This window comes from Mauremys mutica, chromosome 6 (genome assembly GCF_020497125.1).
Source record: "Mauremys mutica isolate MM-2020 ecotype Southern chromosome 6, ASM2049712v1, whole genome shotgun sequence".
NCBI lineage: Eukaryota > Metazoa > Chordata > Testudines > Geoemydidae > Mauremys > Mauremys mutica.
In genome coordinates this window covers 42041358-42067200 of record NC_059077.1, presented here as the reverse complement: position 1 = coordinate 42067200, position 25843 = coordinate 42041358, and the positions used below count along the sequence as shown (strand labels likewise).

General features: G+C 40.3%; 1 protein-coding gene across 3 annotated transcripts in view; it reads left to right on the top strand.

Moving 5' to 3' along the window:
* Positions 1-25843, top strand: part of TENT2 (terminal nucleotidyltransferase 2) — a 74023-nt gene that overhangs the window by 20777 nt on the left and 27403 nt on the right. For all 3 annotated transcript variants that reach the window (XM_045022116.1, XM_045022118.1, XM_045022117.1), the window contains exons 9-11: positions 9167-9243; positions 15160-15288; positions 19895-19938. In XM_045022116.1, coding sequence (XP_044878051.1) covers positions 9167-9243; positions 15160-15288; positions 19895-19938 — 250 coding nt within the window. The remainder of the gene's footprint in view (positions 1-9166; positions 9244-15159; positions 15289-19894; positions 19939-25843) is intronic.

Below are 25843 nucleotides of genomic sequence, written 5' to 3'. Positions count from 1 at the left end.
TGCTTCGGGGACGGGGACGTCCCCAAGAAGTGTTTTTTTTTTTGTTTTTTGTTTTTGTCCTGCTGCATCTTCTCATCCTGCACTCAAAAACTGAGACCCATCAGGCTCAAATTACTTCTACTTGAGCAATCCATGAAAGTCATGTCTTACCCTGGGGAAGAGAAATCCACCAACCCAGAGTTGAGGAGCCTATCCATGGCAAGTGCCTCCCTGTAACCAGGCACCATAACCTTGGTTCTAGTGGGGAGAAGAAGCCTTTGAAAGAGAGAAACTCATCTTTGCCATCTCCAAGCTACTCTTTCTTCCCTACTTCAATTAGGGAATCCTCCTTTGGGAACATTCTGACCAACAGAGTTCCCTCTAGGTTTCTTTCTGTACTGGGCACTGATATGTGACTAGCAGTGGACAGGAGAACTGTAATTGGGACAGTACCCTTGTAATCTGTCACCTTGGCCTTACTGGCGCTGCTGCGATCTACTCTTCCATGTGTTGAGAAATGCAGAGCCTCATCCCATGTAGTAAGAAAACAAGCACTTTCATCCTTTCTCTCATGCTGCCCCTCATGCTTGGGAAGAGCTTACCATAAACATCTGCAAAACTAACTCATTATCCTCCTTCAAAACCGGCCTTAAAATTCTATCTTGCCATGAGGCCTACACAAAACTTGGCAATGGTTATGCTGCTGCTATGCTGAGACCACTACCTATCCTGCTGGCCAATCCTGACTCACTGTTTCCTTGTACTTCCTATCTGCCTCTATCCTCTGTTGTCTTTTGCCTTATACTTGGATGGTAACCTCTTTGGGGGCAGGGAATGTCTGTTCTGTTTGTACAGCACCTAGCACAATGGGGTTCTGGTCTGTGATAAAATTGCTCTCCATCTTCTCTCATCTAATGGTATCCAAATTTCTTGAGATTAATGCTTACTTATCTATTGGTTAGAGAACCTTCTTCCATGTGGAACCTCAGTGTTGTCCTTTCAAAGCTTATGGAGCTTCCCTTCAAACCCCTCTCAGAGTGCACCATCTACAGTCTTACTCTCAAAACAGTCTTTTTGGTGGTCATCAATTTGGCCAGAACAGTGAATGAGTGTCAGGCACTCATGTCAGAACATCTGTATACCTCATTCTGTAAGGGCAAGGTGGTATTCTCAAAGTGGTTTCTGAGGTCTATTTGAGCCAATCAGTTAGTGTACGTCTTTTCTTCCTGAAACTCCACACCAGGGGAGAAAAAGCTACATACTCTGGACATATTCAGAGCTCTTCTATATTACATTGACAGGCCCAAATCTTTCAGAATGTCTCCTTTTCTATTTGTGGCTATAGGGACAGGCTACTTCATGCACTCCATTATCCATTTAAGTAGTCTTTGTATCTAACTGTGTTGTGCCTATCCTAATGATTATTAAGGTTCACTCCAGCAGAGCCTAGGTGACATCTGTAGCCTACTTCTGAAATGTACTGAAATCTGTAAGGTAGTTACACAGAACAGCCCACTCATGTATGTCAAGCATTATGCGCTGGGTTTAGCTAGATCTGATGCCAAGTTTGGGAAAACTGTACTTCAATTTCTGTTCAACTGATTCAGCTGATGCTCCTTGTGCCACCATCCCTTGCCTAGCAGTGGTTCTTTATGATGTTGTGGTAAGTGTGGGTCCCATGAGCCATTCTCCATCCCTGCTTTTGGAGTCCTCGGCAGTCAAGGGCTTTGAATTACAAGGGAACTGAGGGAGGGGAGGGACATGGCCATTGCACAGGAGCATGAGGCAGCACAGGCACATGTGCAGCCCTGCTGGATATAGCTGTTGAAAAGATTTTAAGTTTGTGCATGAGCAATTCAGAGCAGGGAGGGGATGTCACTTCTTACCCTGTAACACTTAGTGCCTCTCAATGCTTTGCCACTGTAACTCCACTTCCTGGGACATTGAGTCAGCAACAAGCATGCAGGTCATACCCGGAGTGTCTGTGTGCTATGCAGCCAGCCCTGGTTCAGCAATTCTGACCTGAGCAGCCTGTCTACAGACCCACTCTGGCTTCTATCAGCCTTGGTTACAACCAGCAAGGTGACCCCAACACGCTCCCAGTCCCAGTGTTTCCCAAAACCTTGTGCTCTATGTCCAGCCCTTGCCTGGACAGTTCAGAGAAATAAGAAGGTCTGTGTGTCTTTTTAAAGGAACAAAAGCACATCATAGTTTATTAATTTAATTGGAATAAATATATCCTTTCCTGCAGATACAGCACAGAATTGGTTTATAGAAAAAAAAAAAACCTAACCTGTGTCCTATTGTTAATACATTTAAGTGATGCCAAGTAAAAGAAATAAAGTTAGAAAGGGTTACAAGGAAATCAAAAGGGAAAACAGGTATCTAAAAGATAAACTAGCAGGGTACAGGCTTTGTTCAAGATGGTTTCTCACACCAGTCTTCGTTCTTCCCAGTCATGGCTGACTTTCTCTCAGTCAGGACTTTCCACAGAAGCACAAGGTGCTGGCTTCACTTGTCTTTGTGAGTGAAAGATCTTGGCCTAAGCAGATTTCTCACTTTATTTTCAGTTTCCAGAGACTTCAATACAACCTTGGTTGAAAGATGCATCTTTCTCCGCTGTTCCCTTGTCTGTCTAGTGATGGATGTCAAATATGGCTTCTGTCCTTGCTTATATCTTCCAAATTTCAGTGACCTTGTTTCAAGAGGCAAGATTACCTCATGCTGTTCTTCCCTTCCTGTGGACTTCCCATCCCCCTGCTTACGTAAATGGCACTTCTATAGTTTTTTGGTCATGCTTTGCTTAATTTCATTGGAGACTGGTAGCTGCCTTTTCTCCTGGCTGAGAGGGAACCTGTTTCTGTTTGGGCACAGACTTTAAAGCACAATATAATTAAACATTCATATTTCCTCGCATAGTGTTAATACATACATATCATAATAATCACCGGTGTATTGTTAACTTTCAGAAAAGATTTCAGAGTGGTAGCCGTGTTAGTCTATATCAGCAAAAAGAACGAGGAGTACTTGTGGCACCTTCGAGACTAATGAATTTATTTTGGGCATAAGCTTTTGTGCACTAAACCCCACTTCATCGGATGCATGCAGTGGAAAATGCAGTAGGACGATATATATACACAGAGAACATGAAAAAATGGGTGTTGCCATACCAACTCTAAAGAGACTTATCAATTAAGGTGGGCTATTATCAGCAGGAGAAAAAAAACTTTTGTAGAGATAATCAGGGTGGCCCATTTCAAACAGTTGACAAGAAGGTGTGAGTAACAGTAGGGGGAAATTAGCATGGGGAAATAGTTTTTACTTTGTGTAATGACCCATCCACTCCCAGTCTTTATTCAAGCCTAATTTAATGGTGTCCAGTTTGCAAATTAATTCCAGTTCTGCAGTTTCTCGTTGGAGTCTGTTTTTGAAGGTTTTTTGTTGGAGAATTGCGACTTTTAGGCCTGTAATTGAGTGACCAGGGAGGTTGAAGTGTTCTCTGACTGGTTTTTGAATGTTATACTGTAATTCTTGACATCTGATTTGTGTCCATTTACTCTTTTGTGTAGAGACTGTCCAGTTTGGCCAATGTACATGGCAGAGGGCATTGCTGGCACATGATGGCATATATCATATTGGTAGATGTGCAGGTGAACGAGCCTCTGATGGGATGGCTGATGTGATTAGGTCCTATGATGGTGTCCCTGGAATAGATAAGTGGACAGAGTTGGCAACGGGCTCTGTTGCAAGGATAGGTTCCTGGGTTAGTGTTTTTGTTGTGTGGTGTGTGGTTGCCTGTGAGTATTTGCTTCAGGTTGAGGGGCTGTCTGTAAGCGAGGACTGGCCTGTGTCCCAAGATCTTTGAGAGTGAGGGATCGTCCTTCAGGATAGGTTGAATATCCTTGATGATGCGCTGGAGAGGTTTTAGTTGGGGGCTGTAGGTGAAGGCTAGTGATGTTCTTTACTTCCTTTGTTGGGCCTGTCATGGAGTAGGTGACTTCTGAGTATTCTTCTGGCTCTGTCAATCTGTTTCTTCACTTCAGCAGGTGGGTATTGTAGTTTTAAGAACGCTTGAGAGAGATCTTGTAGATGTTTGTCTCTTTCTGAGGGATTAGAGCAAATGTGGTTGTATCTTAGAGCTTGGCTGTAGACAACGGATCGTGTGGTGTGTCCTCGATGGAAGTTGGAGGCATGTAGGTAAATATAGCAGTCGGTAGGTTTCCGGTATAGGGTGGTGTTTATGTGACCATCGCTTATTAGCACTGTAGTGTTCAGGAAGTGGGTCTCTTGTGTGGAGTGGTCCAGGCTGAGGTTGATGGTGGGATGGAAATTGTTGAAATCATGTTGGAATTCCTTAAGGGCTTCGTTTCCATGGGTCCAGGTGATGAAGATGTCATCCTCACCCACAACTATTTCACATTTGAGGACAATGTATACCTTAAAGTCAGCGGCACTGCTATGGGTACCCACATGGCCCCACACTATGCCAACATTTTTATGGCTGACTTAGAACAACGCTTCCTCAGCTCTCATTCCCTAACAACCCTACTCTACTTGCTCTATATTGATGGTAACACCCATTTTTTTCATGTTCTCTGTGTGTGTGTATATATATCTTCCTACTGTATTTTCCACTGCATGCATCCGATGAAGTGAGTTTTAGCCCACGAAAGCTTATGTCCAAAAAAATTTGTTAGTCTCTAAGGCGCCACAAGTACTCCTCGTTCCTTTTTCAGAAAAGACTTCACCCTGTAAACTTTGATAATACAGTAATGCTGTATACAATCAGTTGATTCAATTGCTTATCACTTGAGCTTCAGCCCATCCACCCCACCCCTATCTTTATAGACCAGTAAACGTCTGCAGTGTATTGTTTGAAAAGTAAAACCCAGACCAAGCTTCTCTCTCCTGCTGGGAAGTAGATGCCATGCTGTCTTCTCCCCCACTTGTTAGCTTTATAGCTGTGTTTACCTGATATGTAAAAATTGGTCTTCATTGTCTCTGCCTGATCACCAGGCTGGTCAGAGAAGCAAATACACATTCCTTTGTCTAGGGCAGACCTAGTTACCAACTTCCCCTGGCATGCCTGGTTTAAACACATTTTATTAATCATTCCAGCATACATTCATAACTCTTAATACACACTGCATACGTACCTCACACAAGAATATTAATGATCAGTGAGTTATTAAATTTTCAAATGCCTCACAAGGCATATTTTGTACAAAGATTATTACAGTAGTGTGTAGGGTGTGAATACAGGGGTGCTTAGGGTCACAGTGTGTGATCCACATGCACACTTAATGGGATCCACAGTAACATCATCTCGAAGAACCATATTTGCTATAGGGTAAGTAACTGATCTTTGTACTTTGTTGTAAAACTGTCAACATCAAATGAACATCTTTTGTAAAGACTTACTGTTTTTTAATCATTATGCATAAACTATAGAGTCTGGTTTGAATCAAAATTAACATTCTAAATACTTTGTGGAGAGAGGTGTTGAATTCGTAGCAAAAATTATGGACTTCCATGCTAACCGTATAGTACAAGGATTATGCACGTGCATTAAATACTTGGTTTAGTATTTAATTTTTATTTTTTTAAACACTTAAGGAAAACCAATGTGTATCTAAGTGAAAAAAAGACATCTCAATGAAAGCATAATGGATGCAAAAAGTTCTTGTGAAATTTATGAATATGAAAATAACATTAGCCTAATAAGAGGGATGCACTAGGAAGCTGTATAGCATAGCTATTTATATCCTGTTACCCTAGCTAAGTTTTCAACATTTGAGTGCTTACTTGGAAAAAAGATTACATTTAAAAGCATTACATTAGTGAGAAAGTATAGGAATGGTGCCCAAGTCTTTCTAAATCTATGGGCCTGCATGTTAAGATAGGAAGACAATTTGTATATCATTTTAATATGACTATACTCTAATCATTCCTAATAGAGTTCCCTGAGCAGCTTTCTAATATTCAGCTATTTTCTGCCCACTGCCCCCTTTCTTCCTGCTTTCCCCTCCCGCCTTTCCCCCTCTTCATCCTGTCCTGGGGTGGGAAACCCAAAACTTTTATTGACCTTCCTTGGAGAGATCCACTATGATCAGATCAAAAACCCCTACTATATCCCCTTTGGTACTACAAAATCTAGTATCTCCTCAGTTTTTATTAGTATTCTGGATTATAAAATGCTAATTGGAATTTCATTACATACTTTTTCCATTTACAATGAGGTTCAAAATAGGACAAAAGGTGGTCTGTTGGATAGGGTATAGGACTGTGGGACACAAGATCAAAATATGCAAAATATTACTTTTAAAATAGTTGAATAAAATGATCAATTGTAGGTAAACAGTGGATATATTATCCAAATAGTGAAGTAAAAGCAAGCATCATGTAAAGTTTGCCCAGATACCACAGTGGTCTCCTGTGTGCATTTAGTAGTAACTCACAAGTGAGAAACTTAAGTGATTAGATGTAGTTATCTTTATGTAACAGCAAGTTTAAAAAAACCCAAACCCTAAGAATAAGTATGAAAATGACCGTATTAGGTAGTTTTCATAAATATTCTGATAAGCTTACGGTTCATACTAGTTTTGCTGGTAATACTACTATGTAAAGTTTCACCTAATACATTGCCATAATCTTAACACCAACACACAAAGTGGAAACTCTTTACAATCAGGAATTGAAAAATTTACTTGTCATCTATTAGCCCCTGCGCAAATTTATCACCCAAGAAGACTATACTGCCAACACTTGTAGCTTATGGGAATTAAACAGCTGTTGTACTATTTGTGTATTTTTAGTTGTAGCATTGTCAGCAATACTTTCTATGTTTTATTGCTTTTGTTAGACCTTTCTTTTTTTTTTAGATTCAGTCTAATTATAGGGAAAATAACTTTCACGGCAAGGGATTTTGAGAAAAATCCTGTTTCAGAAAAATGAAAACTTTTTTCCCTGCTTCCTGGCCGCCTTGAAGGAAGGCTCTTGTCAATTTCTCTTCTGAAATTGACAGAAGCCTTCCTTGAGGGTGACTGCCAGAAAGGCAGAGAGCTAAGCTGCTATTCCTCCCTGCTAACCCCCCAGCTCTGGGACCCAGAGCGGTACTGCTTGTTCTCCTGAGCTAGAGGGGAGGCGGAGGAGACGGAGGCAGAGTGTCCTGTGTTCTGCTGTTTCCATGAAGATTTTTCCAGTTCTAGTACAGATTTGACAAAAGATTTTGTTCTACTGAATAGGCATTTTTTGACAAAACTAAGTTTCATCAGAAAATTTCCCTAAAGGTGATACATCTTTCCTGAATAGTCTGCAGTGTCTTATCCTCTTTTCCCTTCTTTCCTTCACCTAATTCTTTCCCTAATTGTGTACGTTACTGTCTCCCTCTTCTCCTAAAATCTCCATGACGTACTACTTTTCCATCTTATCCCATCAACCTCTTTCTCTCCCACACTCTTCATTAACTCACACGTGCATGTACCCATGCACTTACCCATACAGAGATTAAAAAAATGAACCAGGCAATGACTACCTAGAGGACTAACCCTGTATAAACCAGGCATCTTCTCTTTTTCCCAGCTGCTCCCAGGAAGCATATTTAGTTCAGTGCAGTTCAATGACCACTAATATTCCCAGCGGTGTTTTCACATTTGTTTACAATATCTACCAAATACTAACTCAAACGTGTAAACTTCCTACTCTGATGATTTTCTGTTTACTTTGTGGGGCTTTATTGTTCTCTGACTTCTGAAAGAGTAAGATTTAACTCTGATATACGTTTTCAAATAATATGTCGGATACAATGGGCTGTTTTTAAAGCAACTAACAAAATAAAAATTCCTTTACCAGTATAGCGTGTTCTGCAGATATTCAGAATTGATAGCTTAATTGGCATACTTCTGTTTCCACCAATATAACAAATAATCCTATAAATTATTATAAAGGAAATGTAAGTAACATGCAAAAGGAATTTTCTCCCAAACAGAGGTTATTGAACAGCGATCTCATGATTATATTACTGTGTAATGTTTCTCTAAACAAAAGCTCACTGCTAAAATGATTGTTTTGTTTTTGATACCTATATGGCAATAATTTGTAAACCTATTAAAGCTTCATAAATAGATTAAAAAAATAAAGGAGATGGCTGTTAAAATCAAAGCAAAATAAGGAGTGTTTGACACTTTGAGAAAATTTGACTGAATCAGTTCTGAATCTCTAATGTATCATTGATTTGAGTTCCCTTCTGGTCCATCTGCAGTGTGTCCTTTCTGTTCTAGATTAAAACGTTGCTGTTCTTCATTGACTGTAAATTCAGATGCTGTCACTAATCTAGAGTTTTCCAGTCTCATACAGGCACTACAATTAAAATTTGTCAGTTGGGAATAGGCATATTATGCTTTTCTTGCTGCGCTCGTTTTGCTGCTGCTAATGTGAAATTTATAAAAAACGCACACTCTGAAGTCAGATTAACAATGGAGAAACTGAGTTAATAGCAAATCTTGCATATTTTGTACAAAACAAATCTCATTCTAAAGTGCTTGTTGCTTGATATCCAAACACCACTGCAGAGTTAAGAAACAACCAGGACACTGAAGTGTGTGTGGCCACATTGGTGTGTTCCCAGCGTAGGATCAATTAAATCTGAACCTGAATTGTCTAGGAAGATCCTTGTGTTTCCAAACCTTCTACCTGTGTTTTCCTTCTCCCTTTCTCAGGGACTTATTCCAAACTAAAACATCACAGAATCCGAAATGATTTCAAAAGATGCTTCATCAAACCCAAGTATTTTCGCAAATGAATATATATTAAATATTGTCAATGTAAATGTGTAGGCTAATACGAAAACATAGGATTTTAAGCCATCCTATTGGTTTGGACTGTATTCTTCTTGCATATCGTATACCTTCCAATTTCAGTATTATTTAGCTGTATCAGACACAACCGAATTCAAGTCCATAATTGAGGCATGAGCAATAATGAAGCAAATAGCACATTTGACATCCTCACAGCTTTTATTGACCCAAGAAGCAAAAGTCTAGAGGCTTATCTTAAACTCAGGTTTCCAGTTAACAAACTCATAGTTGTTAATTCAGTCAATGACAGGATGATAATAAATATATTGTAGTTATGTCTTATTTTGAAAAATGTGTGTGATACAATTTGACTTATTTTTTCCCCCCCATAGCTGTGTGGAGTTTGACTTGAATGTAAACAATGTTGTAGGAATAAGAAATACATTCCTTCTCAGAACCTATGCATACAGTAAGTTGTCTTTATATTTTCTTATTCCCAGAGAATTTTCTCCTACTTTAAACTAGCTTTTATTACACATGTGCTAGTATCTAATCATATTGGGATGTTATCTGTCTTACTAAGTAACTAAAATAGGTACAGTAATTCTTGTTACCCACAATTCTTAAAAGATCAGTTATATGGAGAAAAGTCGTGTAGTTTAATATGACTAATCTTTTTAACTTTCAACAGTTAAAATGTATATTTTTTCATGCTAAGGTCCACAGATCTATTACAGTGGGTGTGTCAGCCTGCCTGCAGCTTGGGGGCAGAACCTGCACCATCTGTCACTGGGAGCAGCGGAATGCCCTGCTCCCTGAAGGTCCCCCAGTTTTTTCTGCCTTCCTACTGCAGAGCTTCTTTGAGGGGAATTCCAAACAATATTTCAGGTTTAGGCTGACAATTCCATTGAATAATTAGTCTGGCTAATTCCTAGCAGAGTCCCAAGCCTGCCTTTGATTTTGGGGGAGATTGTCCTCTCAGATCGGATTCCACTTCTGAGGTGTTTGGAGCAGCTGGCACCCCTGCAGAGAGAGCTAGCCTGAGAAAAGCTAGAGGTAAATGAAAGGGTCTGTGTCTTGTTGGGGAGCTTGACCAGCTCAGCAGGCAGAGTGCAATTTCCCAGTCCGGGTGGGGTCACCTTAGCCCCTCTCCCCTGACAGGAGAGGAGCCAGACAGGATTAGAGAGGCTGGTGGTGCTGGACAAGATGCTGCCCAAGTAGGAAAATGGGACAGGCAGGATTGGGAAAGAACAGACTCTGGGGGAAGCAGCCCCCTCCATCTCCCTGAAGAGACTGAAGCCAGAAGTTCAATATGCCAGATGGAAGACTGTGCCAGCATTCCTTCAGCCCACACTAGCAGCCACACCTCAGACTGCAGAGCTCAGTTGCCTCCGCTTCCCTGCAGCTCACTGATGTGGGGGGCTGCAGATACAGCACAGTCACTGCCAGTGCCTTAGGATGCAGTAAGGAGCCTTTGGGCCCAGCTCCCTCCCCCTCTTGCTACCTCTATACTAGCCCCCAACCTGAATAGATCCCTGCTGACATCCCAGGTGAGACTCCCCTCACCCCTGGGGAAAACAGATTTATCTGGCACATGTGGATCCCATGCAAAAGAGAGGCTAGAGCTGCTGGGGAGACTGTTCTTGAGCCCAAGGCTAGTGCCTTCATTGAGAGACCTGGAGAGGGCTGTGTTAGGGCAGAGAGACAAATAACCTCAGCATCTCTGAGATCATGGAAATTGGTAGCCCCTTGAAATATTCCCACTGCAATCTGAGCCCAATTTCACTCCCCCCTCTGAAGCAGGATTATGGGGACAAACTCCCAAAGGAGAAATAAATGAATAATAAAATCAGTGCTTGGTTCCCCTGCTCACCTTCATGGAGTGAAGCATATCAGATAATCCTCAGCACCAAGATCTTCTGCTCACCCTCCCAGAGAAGATAAGCAGAAAGATTGGACACAGATGTGCTGATTCCTCTAGGGATGCTTTCACCCCAGTTTCAGACCAGCAGTTCAAAGCAGAGTTAGAGAGACAAAGAGTAAAATATATTAACATTTCCCTCCCTTCTCAAACAAAAAGAGGATAGATTTTTGTCGATAGAGTACTGGATATTTTAAAGCTATCCCTAGTTGGTCTGCAGCTGCCTTGTAGCTGTATATCCCTCTTGATACACTTTGGGAAGATGTAATAGACGCTAGGGATTCTCTGTACACCAAAAAGATTGGGAAAGTATCATGCTGTCATCTCCAGTTGGTGCTGTAGGTCACCGTGCCCTAATGTTCAGATTATTGTTCCTAGCTTCTGTTGCAGGTTGCCATGTCTCACCACTGCCTCTCCCTCTCTCGTAGCAGGTAGCTGTAGACTAATGGCAGGACAGCAGCCCAGATACAGAATAATAGTCAGGCAGTGAGGGGTCTCTTGGATCACTGTTTACTTTTTTCTACCCTTGACTCAATTTTATAAGGGTAGAAGGCCTCCTCGGTGTGCACCAGACAAAATTTAATCTGCTTTCACTACCCAAGATAAATGTGGCTATTTGGTGACCAGGGAGTCTGTGTTTCCAACTGGTGGAGATTTTTACCTGGGTGACCACTTCACTATACAGGCCTTTCACAGGTATCATCTCAGCTCCCTCCTTTGGGCATGAAAACTCTTAGATGGCATCAGGCAAACCAAAATAAACTAGTAAATATAGCACTCTAAGTACCCCTGCATACTTTCACAAGCAGCACTAACGTGGTCTTTCTCAACCTAAAAATTATGCCTAAATGCTTCTCTCTTGGGGAGAGAGTGGGAATCAAATCTGTTTGATGCAGGTATATAGTGCTTTGCTCCTTGGGATCAGATGCTCAGGCAAATCAGATCCTAGCTATCTTAGTGATATAATCGAAAAAATTATGGAAAACTGAGGCTATTCAGTCATCAGAAGAGTTGACTTATACTTCTTCCAGACACTAAAGAAAAAAGGAATACAGGCTATTTGGCAAGTTGGAGCAGTCTGTGAAGTACAGCAGGAAAAGCTACCGCTTTGCAAATGGTAGCTAGAACAAGTGCAGGGTCGGTAGCTGTCACATATTGCCTAAGTTACCTGCCTGTCAGCCCTGTCTGGAATTAGGCCACTGATTAGTGCCAGGCTTTTTCAGTTTGCGGACAAAAAAGGCATTTGATCAAATGAGGTAACCGGCTTCCCCCTCTGGGCAATGTCCAGTGTAGCTGTGTGAGAATTTAAAGAACATCTTTGTCCCATTCCCAGTCTCAGTAACCAATGCAAAAGCCACAACATGAACAAAATCATCATCATCTACTTCAAATTGGAGCATTGCAACACCCTTCCCATCCTTTTTCTAGCCTCACAATCCGGGACAAGGAGAGCAGGGCCATATCTGAAACATCTAAGTTTCTAGTAGAGGCTTGCCTTTAAAGCATTCCCATTTTACCATCCACAATTTTTATGTTTGCATATGGAGGGCAGCCTGTTTCTTTTCCTATCTTCAGTCATTACTGTGTTTGAATTTACATGTGTTCCCAGGGTTTCTTTCCAGGACCATGTTGGCAATAATACTGGCTTTAGAGAAGGAAATTCACTTATCTCTTCCCGGCCAATTCTTCTGATAAGGGTCTGTACAAAGAGAAGGCTGAAGCAAATATACAGAGTGATACAATTCCTACTATGTCCTTGATTCAGGACAGATGCAGACACATGGTGCCACGGAAGTTAATCATAGGCCTATGCTGAGGAGAATACTGCCAGGTACAAAGTCTCATTTTGGAAGAATGTAAACAGAGTATGAAGATTGTCATAAGGAAAACAAGTGGTGTCACAGGAAAATCGAATTCTTACTGCATCCTGTTGGAAATTCTGATCTCAAACACAGGCATGCTTCAATGATCCAGAGTTCATATACCTGTCCAGTAACTCCAGGTATCACCCTATATCATCTGTTGGCAGAGCTCTAGCTGCAAATATATACTCTTCACTCCCCCAACTGTTGAATGCAGAGAATCAAAGACTTCTTTTTTCAAGGGATCTTTCTGATTCAGTTCAGGGAATGGATACCAGAAAGAGAGAGCACATCACCCACTAGCTGGAACACAGTGGTTCATTGGGGTCTCAGAGCACTTACTCTTATATTTTACATGGATAACTAACCTGTTCTGGTCAAGACAGTCAGCATGTCAGATAAGATTTTCATAATAATTGGGAAGAACAGAATCTGGCCTACCTCCGAGAGATTCTCTCATTGAAGGGTGAACAAAGTTTCTTATGTCTATGTGCACTGCCCAACAATGGGGAAATGAACACCAAGATTTATATGGCAAAAGTCAAATTAGCAAATTGGCTCCTCCACCCAAAAATCTCACTTACCTTATAACCTTGCTGTGTGTGAGGATCCAAGATGTGAAGTAGTGAATGACATCTCATAAAGCTGGGTAAAGTCCTTGCTATATATCTTCCCACCTTTTCCACAGCTCCCCAAGATAATACAAAAGGAACAAGACAGTGGCAGTATTACTGTTTATGCCTTTCTGGCTCTCAGGCTTGATTAACCTAGCATTGGATCTTTCGGTGTGTCTGTCTCACACAGGAGATCTGTTAGTGCAAAACCAGTCCTCCATCCAGGACCATAAAGGTTAAAAATGAATGCTTGGATGAAGTATGTTTTGCTTGGGCACTCTTATATTCCTAAAATAAAGCCATTCTGGGGGAACTCAAGGCTATGTTTCACTGGTTTAACATGGTAATTAAACTAAGGGCTTTGTACCAGAATAAGTTCTATTTGACTTCTCTTTGGGGTCCAGAAGCAGGGCCGGCTCCAGAGCCCAGTGGGGCAAGCACCCGCCTGGGGCGGCCCTTTCCCGGGGGGGCGGCAGGCTGGGCCGGCGGACCTGCCGCAGTCATGCCTGCGGGAGGTCCACCGGAGCCCCGGGAGCAGCGGACCTGCCGCAGGCATGACTGCGGAGGGGACGCTCGGCCGGCGGCTCCAGTGGACCTCCCGCAGGCGTTACTGCGGATGGTTCGCTGGTCCCGCGGCTCGGCTGGACCTCACGCAGGCATGCCTGCGGCAGCTCAACCGGAGCTGCCGGACCAGCGAACCGCCCGCAGTTGCGGGAGGTCCAGTCGAGCCGCACGACCAGCGGACCCTCCGCAGTCATGCCCGCGGGAGGTCCGCTGCTCCCGCGGCTCGGGGGCGCCTCCCGGGCATGACTGCTTGGGGCGGCCAAATTTGTAGAGCCGCCCCTGTCCAGAAGCTCAATAAACCCAAGTCTCTGTAATGTGTTCTCAGCATGTTAAGAAAAAACAAATCCAACATTAAATATTTTATTAAGGCATCAACTTTACTCCAACCCCACAAGGTTATAGAGTGTGACTCAGGAACCTCATTGTGCTCCTTACAGACTCAGTATTGTACTTTTAATTCGGAAAGGTAGCCCTCACAATCTCATTGCATTAATTCCTTAAGGAAATTCAAAATATTCCTCCTTTGGCTAAGCAACAAAGTATAGTCCTTTTAGGCATGCTGACAATCTCAGGGTAGAGTAGTTGTGTTCTGTATTGAGATCTGCTAGATGGCCATTAGTTAACCAAATTCTGCATATTGGTTATCCAATCTTACCTGATGACATTTCCTTTCTTTTGGCAGAATTTTTTTCCACAGCTTAATGCCCAGGAAGAGAGAGAAGAGAGATACATCATTTACTTATTTTTAGAAGTCCATATTTAAAGGATGATCCTGCTTTCTACCTTGTAGGCACATTGCTATGAAAATCCCATTGTAATTGATCTGTGGACCTTAGCACAAAGAAGAATAGGAAAAATTATGCATGTTTACCTGAAAATTTCCTTTCTTCAAGTTATAAGACTTACTTAGGAAACAATGGATTATCTAGGGTAGAGAATAACATCGAAGAATTTGTGTTTGTTTGTTATGTGGAATTTACCATGCTCTGCAATAAGAGAAATTGTTTTCTTCAAAGTATATTTAACATCATCCGTAATTTAGGAAAACAGATTTGAATTATCCTAGCTGTGGAAGTTATCTCAACTTCAGGAGGCGGGGCATTCCCCTGCTACTAGTGACTGGTGGTTCCAATTCTGTTCCCCAGTTGCAACCAGGCTGAAGTATCCATTGTAATGGATCTGTGATCCTTATTACTCAAAGACAGGATATTTTCAAGTAAGCATGAATACAATTTCCTGTTCTGGTAAGATGACAGTAGCACTGGGATAACTAATGAAATTCTGTACTAGGCAGGAAAAGGGGAGGGCAACGTATAGTAGGTGGTGTCATGTTAACCTGGAGGGAATATAAAAACTTTAGCATTGATAATTAGTTAAAAATTTACTTAATTGCTTGTTTTGATGAGCATTTATTTTACTTACAGTTGAGAATCGAGTTCGTCCATTAGTACTGGTGGTCAAGAAGTGGGCGAGTTTTCATGACATAAATGATGCCAGTCGTGGTACTTTAAGCAGCTATAGTCTTGTGTTGATGGTTTTGCACTATTTACAAAGTAAGTATGTTTTCAGCTTTTGAAATTGTCCCTTTTAAAGTCATATTTTCCTAGCTTTCATTTTTTTAACATTAAGATCTCAAGTAACCGGATAGAAGTGGCTGAGGATAAAGTGAAAATTATTTTTGTATTCTTTTTCCTTAGTGCTTCCTCTTATGTAGTGAGGATGGACCTGTTCTCTGGAGGCAGACTAATTCTTAATAAAAATCTGTTTAGAGGACCTTGTATTGCTATAAAATAAACTCAAGCCCAACTTAATATTTTCACTTTACAAGAGGTAGATTTTGGTTAACTGCTCTGCTTTCAGGTTATTTTTGTGTTCAGGAATGTCTTCAGGATATCCTAAGGGGGATTGTATGTTATTGGGTGGCCTCCTCTGTGTTCTGATTTCCCAGGACCTGAACAACTGAGGCGCAGTGAATTCATGCAAACAGAGCTTAAGTTCATGAGAGCTTCCTTACTATTGATTTTTCATTAAGGGACTGGTATATTCAGTGATCATGAACTGCTGGGGTCCCTAAATGTCCTTAGTCTCTCATCTTTTCTTGTAGTTTATGTATTGAAATATTGAATTTCTGTCTGTATTTGGTAAGTCTCAGGGCTGCTGAGTTGAGGCTCCTTGTTGCAAATTTAGGGGAATGGTGCAGGGCAGCGATTGCTTCTGTAAGCATAAGACTGAACTGCATGCTCATGGTCCCCCTCCTCTCCTTCCCCCCATATACTTATATTGCTCTGTTATGTTAAAGAAATCCCTCTACATCATCTCCTAAGCTGTTCTGCCTGCTTAGGAACATAGGAATAGAGAATCTATATCAAATCAGTGGTCCACCTAGTTCAGTATCCTGTGTCCCAACTGTGGTCAGTAGCAGATGTTTTGAAGGACAGTGCAAGAAACTCTGAGGTGTACAGTTATGGAGTAACTTGTCTTCAGAGGAAGTTCTGTGTAGCCTCTGCCAGTTAGAGGCTGATTTATGCCTCGAAGCATGAAGGTTTGTATTCCTTCCAAATTCTTGTTTTTAATCTTTTCTAATGTAACTCCGTGTTCTTATCTATATAAATATCAATCCTTTTTCTAATCCTACTAAGCTCTTGGCCACAAAAATCCCTTGCTGTTCTACCTGCAAATTATGTGTGTATTTTTAAGTTTTTCTTTTATCAGTTTGCTGCCTTTCAGGTTGCTTAGTTTTTCTTTCCCGCAGGTAGGAAGATAGACATGGCTCTATTTATTCACTTTTACATAATTTTCTTGGCCTGGATGTCTGATATCCAGCCTAGAATGTATAGCTAACTACTTACTAAAATGTCTCAAAGAGCACGTGATACCATGATTTCTCTGCAAACTTTTTACAACAATTCAGAAGTTAACTAAAAACACAGTTAACCAGGTTGATGGCTCTGATTATTGTAGCAAGACAACATCTATAAGCATAGCAATTTAAAAGGCATATGTCATTCCATGACCAGTTAAATTGAGTTACCTCTCAATTCTATCCTGCCGAGACTATGTAGATATTCCTAATGTAGCAGTCACCATGGTATCTAGGCACTAAATGTAAGAGTTAGTCCGTGTTGTCCTATTATGAGTATATTCTTGGTCTGGTTGTCTGCTATAGGTTCCTTTGGGGAGATGTCTATGGAAGGGAAGAATCACTAGCCAAAATATTGCTAAGTCTGTTTTTTTTTTTTTTTTTGTGACTCAGAAATCTTATGGTAGGTGTTGGAGTGTTTCCAGAATAGTTTCTTGCTCCTTCCAGGTTTTAAAAAATGGCTATATTGTTTGCATGCAACTGGGTGGAATGGATGTAAATCATTGAAGCAGCCAATTTTAAAAAATGACATAATTGGGAAGTTAATCAGTGAGGTCTTATGTCAGTTCTGGCCATTTGGGTTATAGGATCAAAATCACTGTGGGCCTTCAGATCCTAAGGTTCAAAATAAGAAAGCTGAAGTGTGTGCAAGAGGGGGAAAAACGTATTTTCAAAGAGTTATGAATGCCATTTAGCAGTCTTTAAAACAGATTTGGCCCAAAAGTTATAAACCATTTGATGTGATCAGTGGTAAGCTTTCAGTGTAAGTAGGCTGCCTCAGTTGGTGATTGAAGGCAAGGGTCTCACTTTTTATTTTGTTTTTTATTTTAATATTTGTATTACAGTAGCACCCAAAGAGTTCCTGGTTCACACTGGGGAACTTTTTGCACTAAGTGTTGTGCAAAGCCACAGATAGACACACTCTCTGGTTTGAAAAGCTTACAGTCTATGAAGACAAGTGTTCTACAAATGGTAGGGAAGGGGGATACAATGAAATACATAGATTTTATATACATAGATATTTTGCAATGATACTACTACTTGTGAGGAGGTGATAATTGCACAAAATACCTGTGACAGCCACTGCATTTGTTTGTGGGAAACTATTAGGAACCTAATGTGTGTTTTGCTATCTCCTAATATTATTAAGCAATTGGAAATTAGTTGGAGAAGCAGCACCATGTGATTAGCCAGCTCCCCAAGGAGAACCAACAATTCACAAACCATAGTTTGGGAGCTTTTTAGCTTGTTAGATCAACCTCCTGGGCTAAAACGGCTGGGGCAATGTGTCTCTGGATATATGCACAGCTGCTAGTGGTTGTATTCCTAATGTTTTATTTCTGCAAGATTACCTAACACACAACCGCTGATCACACATTGGTAGGAGGCTATTGGAAACAGCTTATCTTCCCTAATTTTATACTTTACCTACAAAAATCCTAGTAAGGAGGTATAGGGGAAGAAGAAAGGAAAAGCAAATATTTCATTTACCAGTAAAATTGAGTCCATCTTTCCTCCCTAGTGCAATCAAATCTCTGTTCTGTTTCCTTTTTCTCTTTGCCAACCATGCTACTGTGGAAATCTTTTTTGACCTATGGCTTGAGTTTATTTTATAGGTACACACGTTTCTTGAGCTTTAACCTTCCTACATGAACAGGTCCATCTGCACTGTATTGCAGGAAAAGAAGAACTCAAATGGCAAATGTGATTACTGACCCCCTTTATAGCCCTAGACTCTTGATGATGTAGACTCAGATGAAAATATCTTGAGCACTCAGATGGCTCAGATTTTGCTTCCTTTCCTGTCATTCCGACAGAATGCTGGGAAATCTCCAAGATGTCATAGAAATAAGATAGCTCCTTCATATCCCCGAACGCCCACAAGCAAAGGAAACCTTGAGTATTAAAACAGCTGTGATCTTATTCTTAGCAACTCAATTAGTCACTGTAGCATTCTTTTTGAAAATATGAAAGTCCTATTGCTGAGAATTCTGCAGGTCCAATTCTCAGTTCCCCAAAACAAAGGGTATCTTAATTATTGTTCCCCTCTGAGACACAGTTTTGAGTTCTAGATGCTAAACTTTATCATTCTCCTTAAGGAATGGTATAGATTAGTGGTTCTTAAACTTTTGTACTGGTGACCCCTTTAAAATAGCAATCCTCTGTGTGTGACCCCCCACCCCTTATAAATTCAAAACACTTTTTTATATATTTTTATATATTAACACCATTATAAATGCTGGAGGCAAAGTGGGGTTTGGGATGGAGGCTGACAGCTCATGACCCCCCCCTTGTAATAACCTTGTGACCCCCTGAGGGGTCCCAACCCCCAGTTTGAGAACCCCTGGTATAGATGAACTGTTTTAAAAAATGCTGATGGAGTGACATCATAGCTTTAGTGCAACAAGGAGCTAGCTACCAGATCTGCAGCTCTAATAAATTATGAGTGGGGTACAAACGTTAAATGGAAACTCAACTGTTTTTTGTGGGTTTTTTTTCTCTCTCTATTATGTTTAACACCATCTGATATGGAAGATAAATATTTGCCCCATTATTTTTATTCTTTGTGTGTGTCCTGTTTCTTCCCCTTCTTCTCCCCCCCCCACCCCGCCCCCAAACACAACTCCCTCGACCACCTCAGGGTTTTATTAAAGTTAAAATTACCTCTTTATTTGTTAGTGCACTAACATCACCAATGTCCACATGGCTTTGGGACACTGCTAGCTGTGTAGTAAAAGCAGGAAATAGCGCAGAACATAATCTTCTAGGGCTTTTGTCAGCAGTGGCTACTGGATATGTGGGCCATTTTATTTTATTTTTAGTTACTTTTGATGACATAGCGTGGCAGATTTTATATCTGAAGAACTGTGTACTTATCTAGAATCTGAAAGACATCCCATGGCATGTTATAATCATATTAGGGTAGATCCAAGTACTTGAGTTAAGCTATGATTATCCTTTTTGGAGTCATTATTGTAGGCCACTATTATTTAGAATTAACATGAATTTTAAAATGCAAACAGTGTCCAGCTGACATAGAAGTCTTCATATGTTTATTCTACAAATAGCAATATGTTGATAACACTTTCATTTAACTGAATAATTTTCATATTATGAGATATACAATAATTATATAAAGTTTATGCAGGTAATTTTAATTTCACAAAAGTACATGAAAGTGAAATTCAAAGTAAACGCTTCTATCATGGACTTTCAGTCCACACCTTTGGTGTAATTGATACAATATTGTTTTCTGTGAATTATGTGAATCACAGCAACTTTAAACTTTTTTTTTATAGCCCTACCTGAACCCATCCTTCCATCCCTCCAAAAAAATTACCCAGTAAGTGTTTCTTATAAATTATTATTACATCATATTTTGTATATAAAACTGATTATCTACAATATTAATGTGAATACTTAAATCAGTATTGGGCAAAATTAAATATAGCTTATGGGCATGGTCATTGGAACACTCAATGCCATTTCATTTGTGTGCAGAACGGTTATCTGCTGATTCTGATCATTCCTTTTTTAGTATAAACCGTTTCAGTTACATACAAGATCAGCTTTCAACACAGGATCAGACAATGTGCTGCATTGTTGTTAATAGGAGCTGCACACCAAATCGACCATGTACTGTGCTGAAAATTTATCAGTTGCATATATTAGTCTGGTATAACATTCCACTTGCTATTTCTTAATACGGCTTCCAGCAGTGCTTTTATTCTTGTTGGCTGTCAGCAGCAGGAAAGGGCCAGGGAGAGAGCCAACTGCCTAGCTGTTGAGTCACTTGGATCCTCCATTTGATCAAATTTTTAGACCAGCAGAGGACAACCTTGCATATTTAATATGGAGGATTGTGCGCGACCTTCTCATGACTTTAGGCTTCAATTCCATCAGGGGGCTCTGTGTGTGTGTGTGTGTGGACACTTACTGGTATGCCCAGGCAGTGTCCCACTGATTTCCCATGGGACTTCTGGGCATAAGAGTCCATGCTGTTAGATCTCTTTTTAGGATGAGGGCCTTAACTGGTGGCTCTTTGACTGACTGACTGACTGCTTCCTGCCCTTTTACAGATATTCAATTGGAAAAGAAAAGGAAGTTGTTGTTGAGTGGCTATACTCTGTATTTAAGTTGTTCAGAGACATTCCTTATTCCTTCCTTACTCCGTTTTCTTCTTCCTATGTATCACTTTTTTCATATTTCTCCCTAACATTTGTCTTTTCTCCTCCATCTGTGCCTTCATATTCTTTGTTCCTCATTTCTGTCTCTTTTCCTATAACTCCACTCAGTCTCTTCTCTTAGTCTCTTTATGATGTTACTGATAATGACAGTTAGCTGTCCAGATTGTGCTGAATCAACTTTCAGAAAACCATGCTTGCTACCATCACACACTGACAGCAGAAAGAGCTGCTTTCAAAATTGCTGACTCTCTACAGCAGGGAGAAATAATAATATCCAGCTCTCATATAGCAGTTTTTATTCACAGTAGTCCAATGTAAGCCGTTACCACAGTTAAGATTAACAAGAAACAGTGGAAAACTTTGAAATAGAATACAAAACTCAGAATTTGCAATTCTATTCAATTCCATTGACCCTGCTGACTTGGTAGCTACAATTAGTCTTTAAAGGTATATTTTATTTTTACATTGTGTTTTTATTCTTTAGAAAAATATTACTATATTTTTATATCTTTCCATCTCTTCTCAAGATTCACTTTTTTGGTGATTTCACTTTTGCATTACATCTGAAGTTTCTTATCATTTTTTGTAAATATTATAGTATGTGTATTTAAATATAACTGAACTTGCCTTCAGGTCAACGTTTTATGTCATATAAATATTGCAATTCATGTGAAATTTAGTTGTCCTTTGTACAGCATATATTTTTTGAGTGTCACCAACTCCTACAATTTGTTCCTTGTAAAAAATCATTTGAACATGTTTCTATAATGCAGTGTTGTCATAGCTGTGTTGGCTCCAGGATATTAGAGAGACAAGGTGAGTGAGGTAATATCTTTTTTGGACCAGCTTCTGTTCATGAGAGAGACAAACTATTGAGCTTACACAGATGTGAAAAAGAGCTCTGTGTAAGCTTGTCTGTCTCACCAATAGAAGTTGATCCAATAAAAGATATTACCTCACCCTCAGTGTTTCTAGGGTTTATTTGAACTCTCACAAAATGCAGGTGTTCACATTGTGGACTTGCCAAAGCAGTAGAACTTGCCTAGGAAAACATATTGTGGGAATTCATCTGTTTTAATCTGAAGGCATTGTAGATTCTTTTTAACTGTGTTCGAGTGACAGTAATTTCACAGATAGGCACTTGTATTTGAGGTGGCAGTATAGGTATTATATGGTTAATAGCCATTACAATTACTCTTTTGGGATTAATTTATGACTATATAGTACCATAAAAAGTAGTAATATTCTAATCAAAATCTTGTATTAAAATAATAAAAAATTTGGCTTCTACAGTCTGCTAGCAAATTGCAAGTATATTGTTGGCTCCACCTTCTCCACCAAGAATGTAGTTACTTAAGTATTTAACTATTGATCTGAAAATTGTAACTCCTACACAAATTAAACTACAAATTAGAATGAAAATAAGGAACACCCTACAAAAAACTTTAACTCAGGATGCTCAAGTGCATTTCACATTAATGTAATCACTAAAAACTAGGGCTGTCAATCCAAGTTTACGCAAGTGATTAACATGGGATTAATCACCGTTTTAATTTCACTGTTTAATAATAGAATACCAATTGAAATTTATTATAAATATTTTTGGATGTTTTTCTACATTTTCAAATATATTGATTTCAGTTATAACAGAATACAAAGTGTACAGTGCTCACTTTATAATATTTTTATTACAAATATTTGCAAAAAAGATAAACAATAAATATTTTTCAATTCACCTTGTACATGAACTATAGTGCAATCTTTTTCGTGAAAGCGCAATTTACAGATGTAGACTTTTTTGTTACATAATTGCACTCAAAAACAAAACCATGTCAATCTTAGAGCATACAAATCCACTCAGTCCTACTTCTTGTTCAGCCAGTTGCTAAGACTTGCAAGTTTGTTTACATTTATAGGCGATAATGCTGCCTGCTTCTTATTTACAATGTCACTTGAAAGTGAGAAGAGGCATTCACATGGTACTGTTGTAGCTGGTGTTGCAAGGTATTTATGTACCAGATATGCTAAACATCCATATGCCCCTTCATGCTTCGGCCACCATTCCAGAGGGTACGTTTCTATGCTGCTGATGCTCGTTCAAAAAATAAGGTGTTAATTAAATTTGTGACTGAACTCCGTGGGGAGAATTGCATGTCGCCTGCTCTGCGGTTTTACCCACGTTCTGCCATATATTGCATGTTATAGCAGTCTCGGATGATGACCCAGCACATGTTCGTTTTAAGAACACTCTCACTGCAGATTTGACAAAACACAAAGAAGGTGCCAATGTGAGATTACGAAAGATAGTTACAGCACTCGACTCAAGGTTTAAGAACCTGAAGTGTCTTCCAAAATCTGAGAGGGACGAGGTGTGTCTTAAAAGAGCAACACTCGAATGCAGAAACTACAGAACCCAAGCCATCAAAAAAGAAAGTCAATCTTCTGTTCTTGGATTTGATGCAGATGATGAAAATGACCGTGCTTCGGTCTGCACTGCTTTGGATTGTTATTGAGCAGAACCCATCATCAGCATGGAAGCATGTCCTCTGGAATGGAGGCCGAAGCATGAAGGGGCATACAAATGTTTAGCATATCTGTCACGTAAATATCTTGCAATGCCAGCTACAACAGTGCCATGGGAACAACTGTCATCACTTTCAGGTGACCTTGTAAATAAGAAGCGGGCAGCATTATCTCCCGTAAATGTAAACAAACTAGCTTGTCCTTTTGCAGTTGGCTGAATAAGAAGTAGGATTGAGTGGACTTGTAGGCTCTGAAGTTTTACATTGTTTTATTTTTAAGTGCAGTTATGTAAAAAAAAATTTCTACATTTTATGTTACACTTTCATGATAAAGAGATTGCACTACAGTACTTGTACAAGATCAATTGAAAAATACTATTTCTTTGGTTTATCTTTTTACAGTGCAAATATTTGTAATAAAAATAATATAAAGTGAGCACTGTAAACTTTGTATTCTGTGTTGTAATTGAAAACAACATATTTGAAAATGTAGAAAACATCCAAAAAATTTAAACAAATGGTATTCTATTGTTTAACAGTGCGATTAAAATGGTGATTAATCGTGATTACTTTTTTAATGTCACAATTAATCACGATTAATTTTTTTAAGCTCCTTTAATCTGCACTGGGTCTGGCATTGTATTTGCCTCTGAATGAGGCAGCTATTAGTGGCTACTTTGTATTTTCCTCCCTCCTTCCAGCTGCACCCTTTGAAAAGGTATGTGAGGGAAGATACACCAGAATGGCTAGATTCTATGCTGATAATGTCAAATTGTAGATTTTTAAAAGAAAAAATTACCTGGCCAGAGTTTCCTTGTGTGTGTTGCTTTTGAGTAACTAGCTGTGTTGGGTGGAGGTTTGTGTTCCCTTCCAATAAGGCATGTAGAATGGGAATATATATTACTCACCAAAGGCTCTTAAGCAGTCTTGGGATAAGAGGAAAGGTCCTCTCATGGATTGGTAACTGGTTAAAAGATAGGAAACAAAGGGTAGGAATAAATGGTTAGTTTTCAGAATGGAGAGAGGTAGAGAGTGGTGTCCCCTAGCGGTCTGTACTGGGCCCGGTTCTGTTCAATATGTTCATAAATGATCTGGAAAAAGGGGAAAACAGCGAGGTGAACAATTTTGTATCCTCTGCAAATTTTGCCAATATAGTTAAGTCCCAGGCACACTGCAAAGAGCTACAAAAGGATCTCTCAAAATGGGGTGACTGGGAAACAAAATGGCAGATGAAATTCAATGTTGATTAAATGTACGGTAATGCACGTTGGAGAGCATAATCCCAACTATACATCTAAAATGATGGGGTCTAAATTAGCTGTTACCACTCAAGAATGAGATCTTGGAGTCATCATGGATAGTTCTCTGAAAACATCCACTCAATGTGTAGCGGTAGTCAAAAAAGCTAACAGAATGTTGGGAATCATTAGGAAAAGGATAGATAATAAGACAGAAAATATCATATTGCCTCTGTGTAAATTCATGGCACGCCTGCATCTTGAATACTGCGTACAGATGTACCCCATCTCAAAAAAAGATATATTGCAAAAGGTTCAGAAGAGGGCAACAAAAATGATGAGGGGTATGGAACAGCTGCCATATGAGGAGAGGTTAATAAGACTGGGACTTTTCAGCTTGGAAAAGAGATGACTAAGGGGGGATATGATTGAGGTCTATAAAATCATGACTGGTGTGGAGAAAGTAAATAAGGAAGTGTTATTTACTCCTTCTCACAACACAAGAACTAGGGGTCACCAAATGAAATTAATAGGCAGCAGGTTTAAAACAAACAAAAGGAAGTATTTTTTCATAGAAGGCAGAGTCAACCTGTGGAACTCTTTGCCAGAGGATGTTGTGAAGGCCAAGACTATAACAGGGTTCAAAAAAGAATTAGATAAATTCATGGAGGATAGGTCCATCAATGGCTATTAGCCAGGATGGGCAGGGATGGTGTCGCTAGTCTCTGTTTGCCAGAAACTGGGAAGATGTAGCTGCACGCAGTGATGCTGCCCTGAGGGATTGACGACAGTCCAGGGAATGGTACTGTCGGTCCCTTGACCTGTCCTTGGAGCGGTACTGGTGCTGCGGAGATTCCGGGCTCCGACTCCAAAACTCCTGCTGGGGGGTGCGTGCCTCCAGAGGTCTGCGCCTGGTTACCAGCAAGCCACATCTTGAGCTTCTCTGCCATTGTCCTAGGTCCCTCACTAGCCCCTGCCAAACTGACTGAACCTGCTGTCACAGGATCATGGCCAACTTTTGCACCCCAACCTTGCATCCCTCCACCTCACAGCATGGATGTTGCGAGGCTGAACCTGGATGAACGGGCCTATTCAGATGGTGTCCAGAAGGTTCTTCTCAAGAGTAGAAAGCCCTTGACTAGGTAGACCTACCTGGCAAAGTGGATGAGGTTCTCCCACTGGGTGGCCGAACGGGGCATCTCCCCTTCGCATTCTTTGGTGCAGTTGATCTTAGACTACCTGCTTCATTTAAGGAACCAGGGCTTGGCACACTCCTTCATCAGGGTGCACCTGGTGGCCAT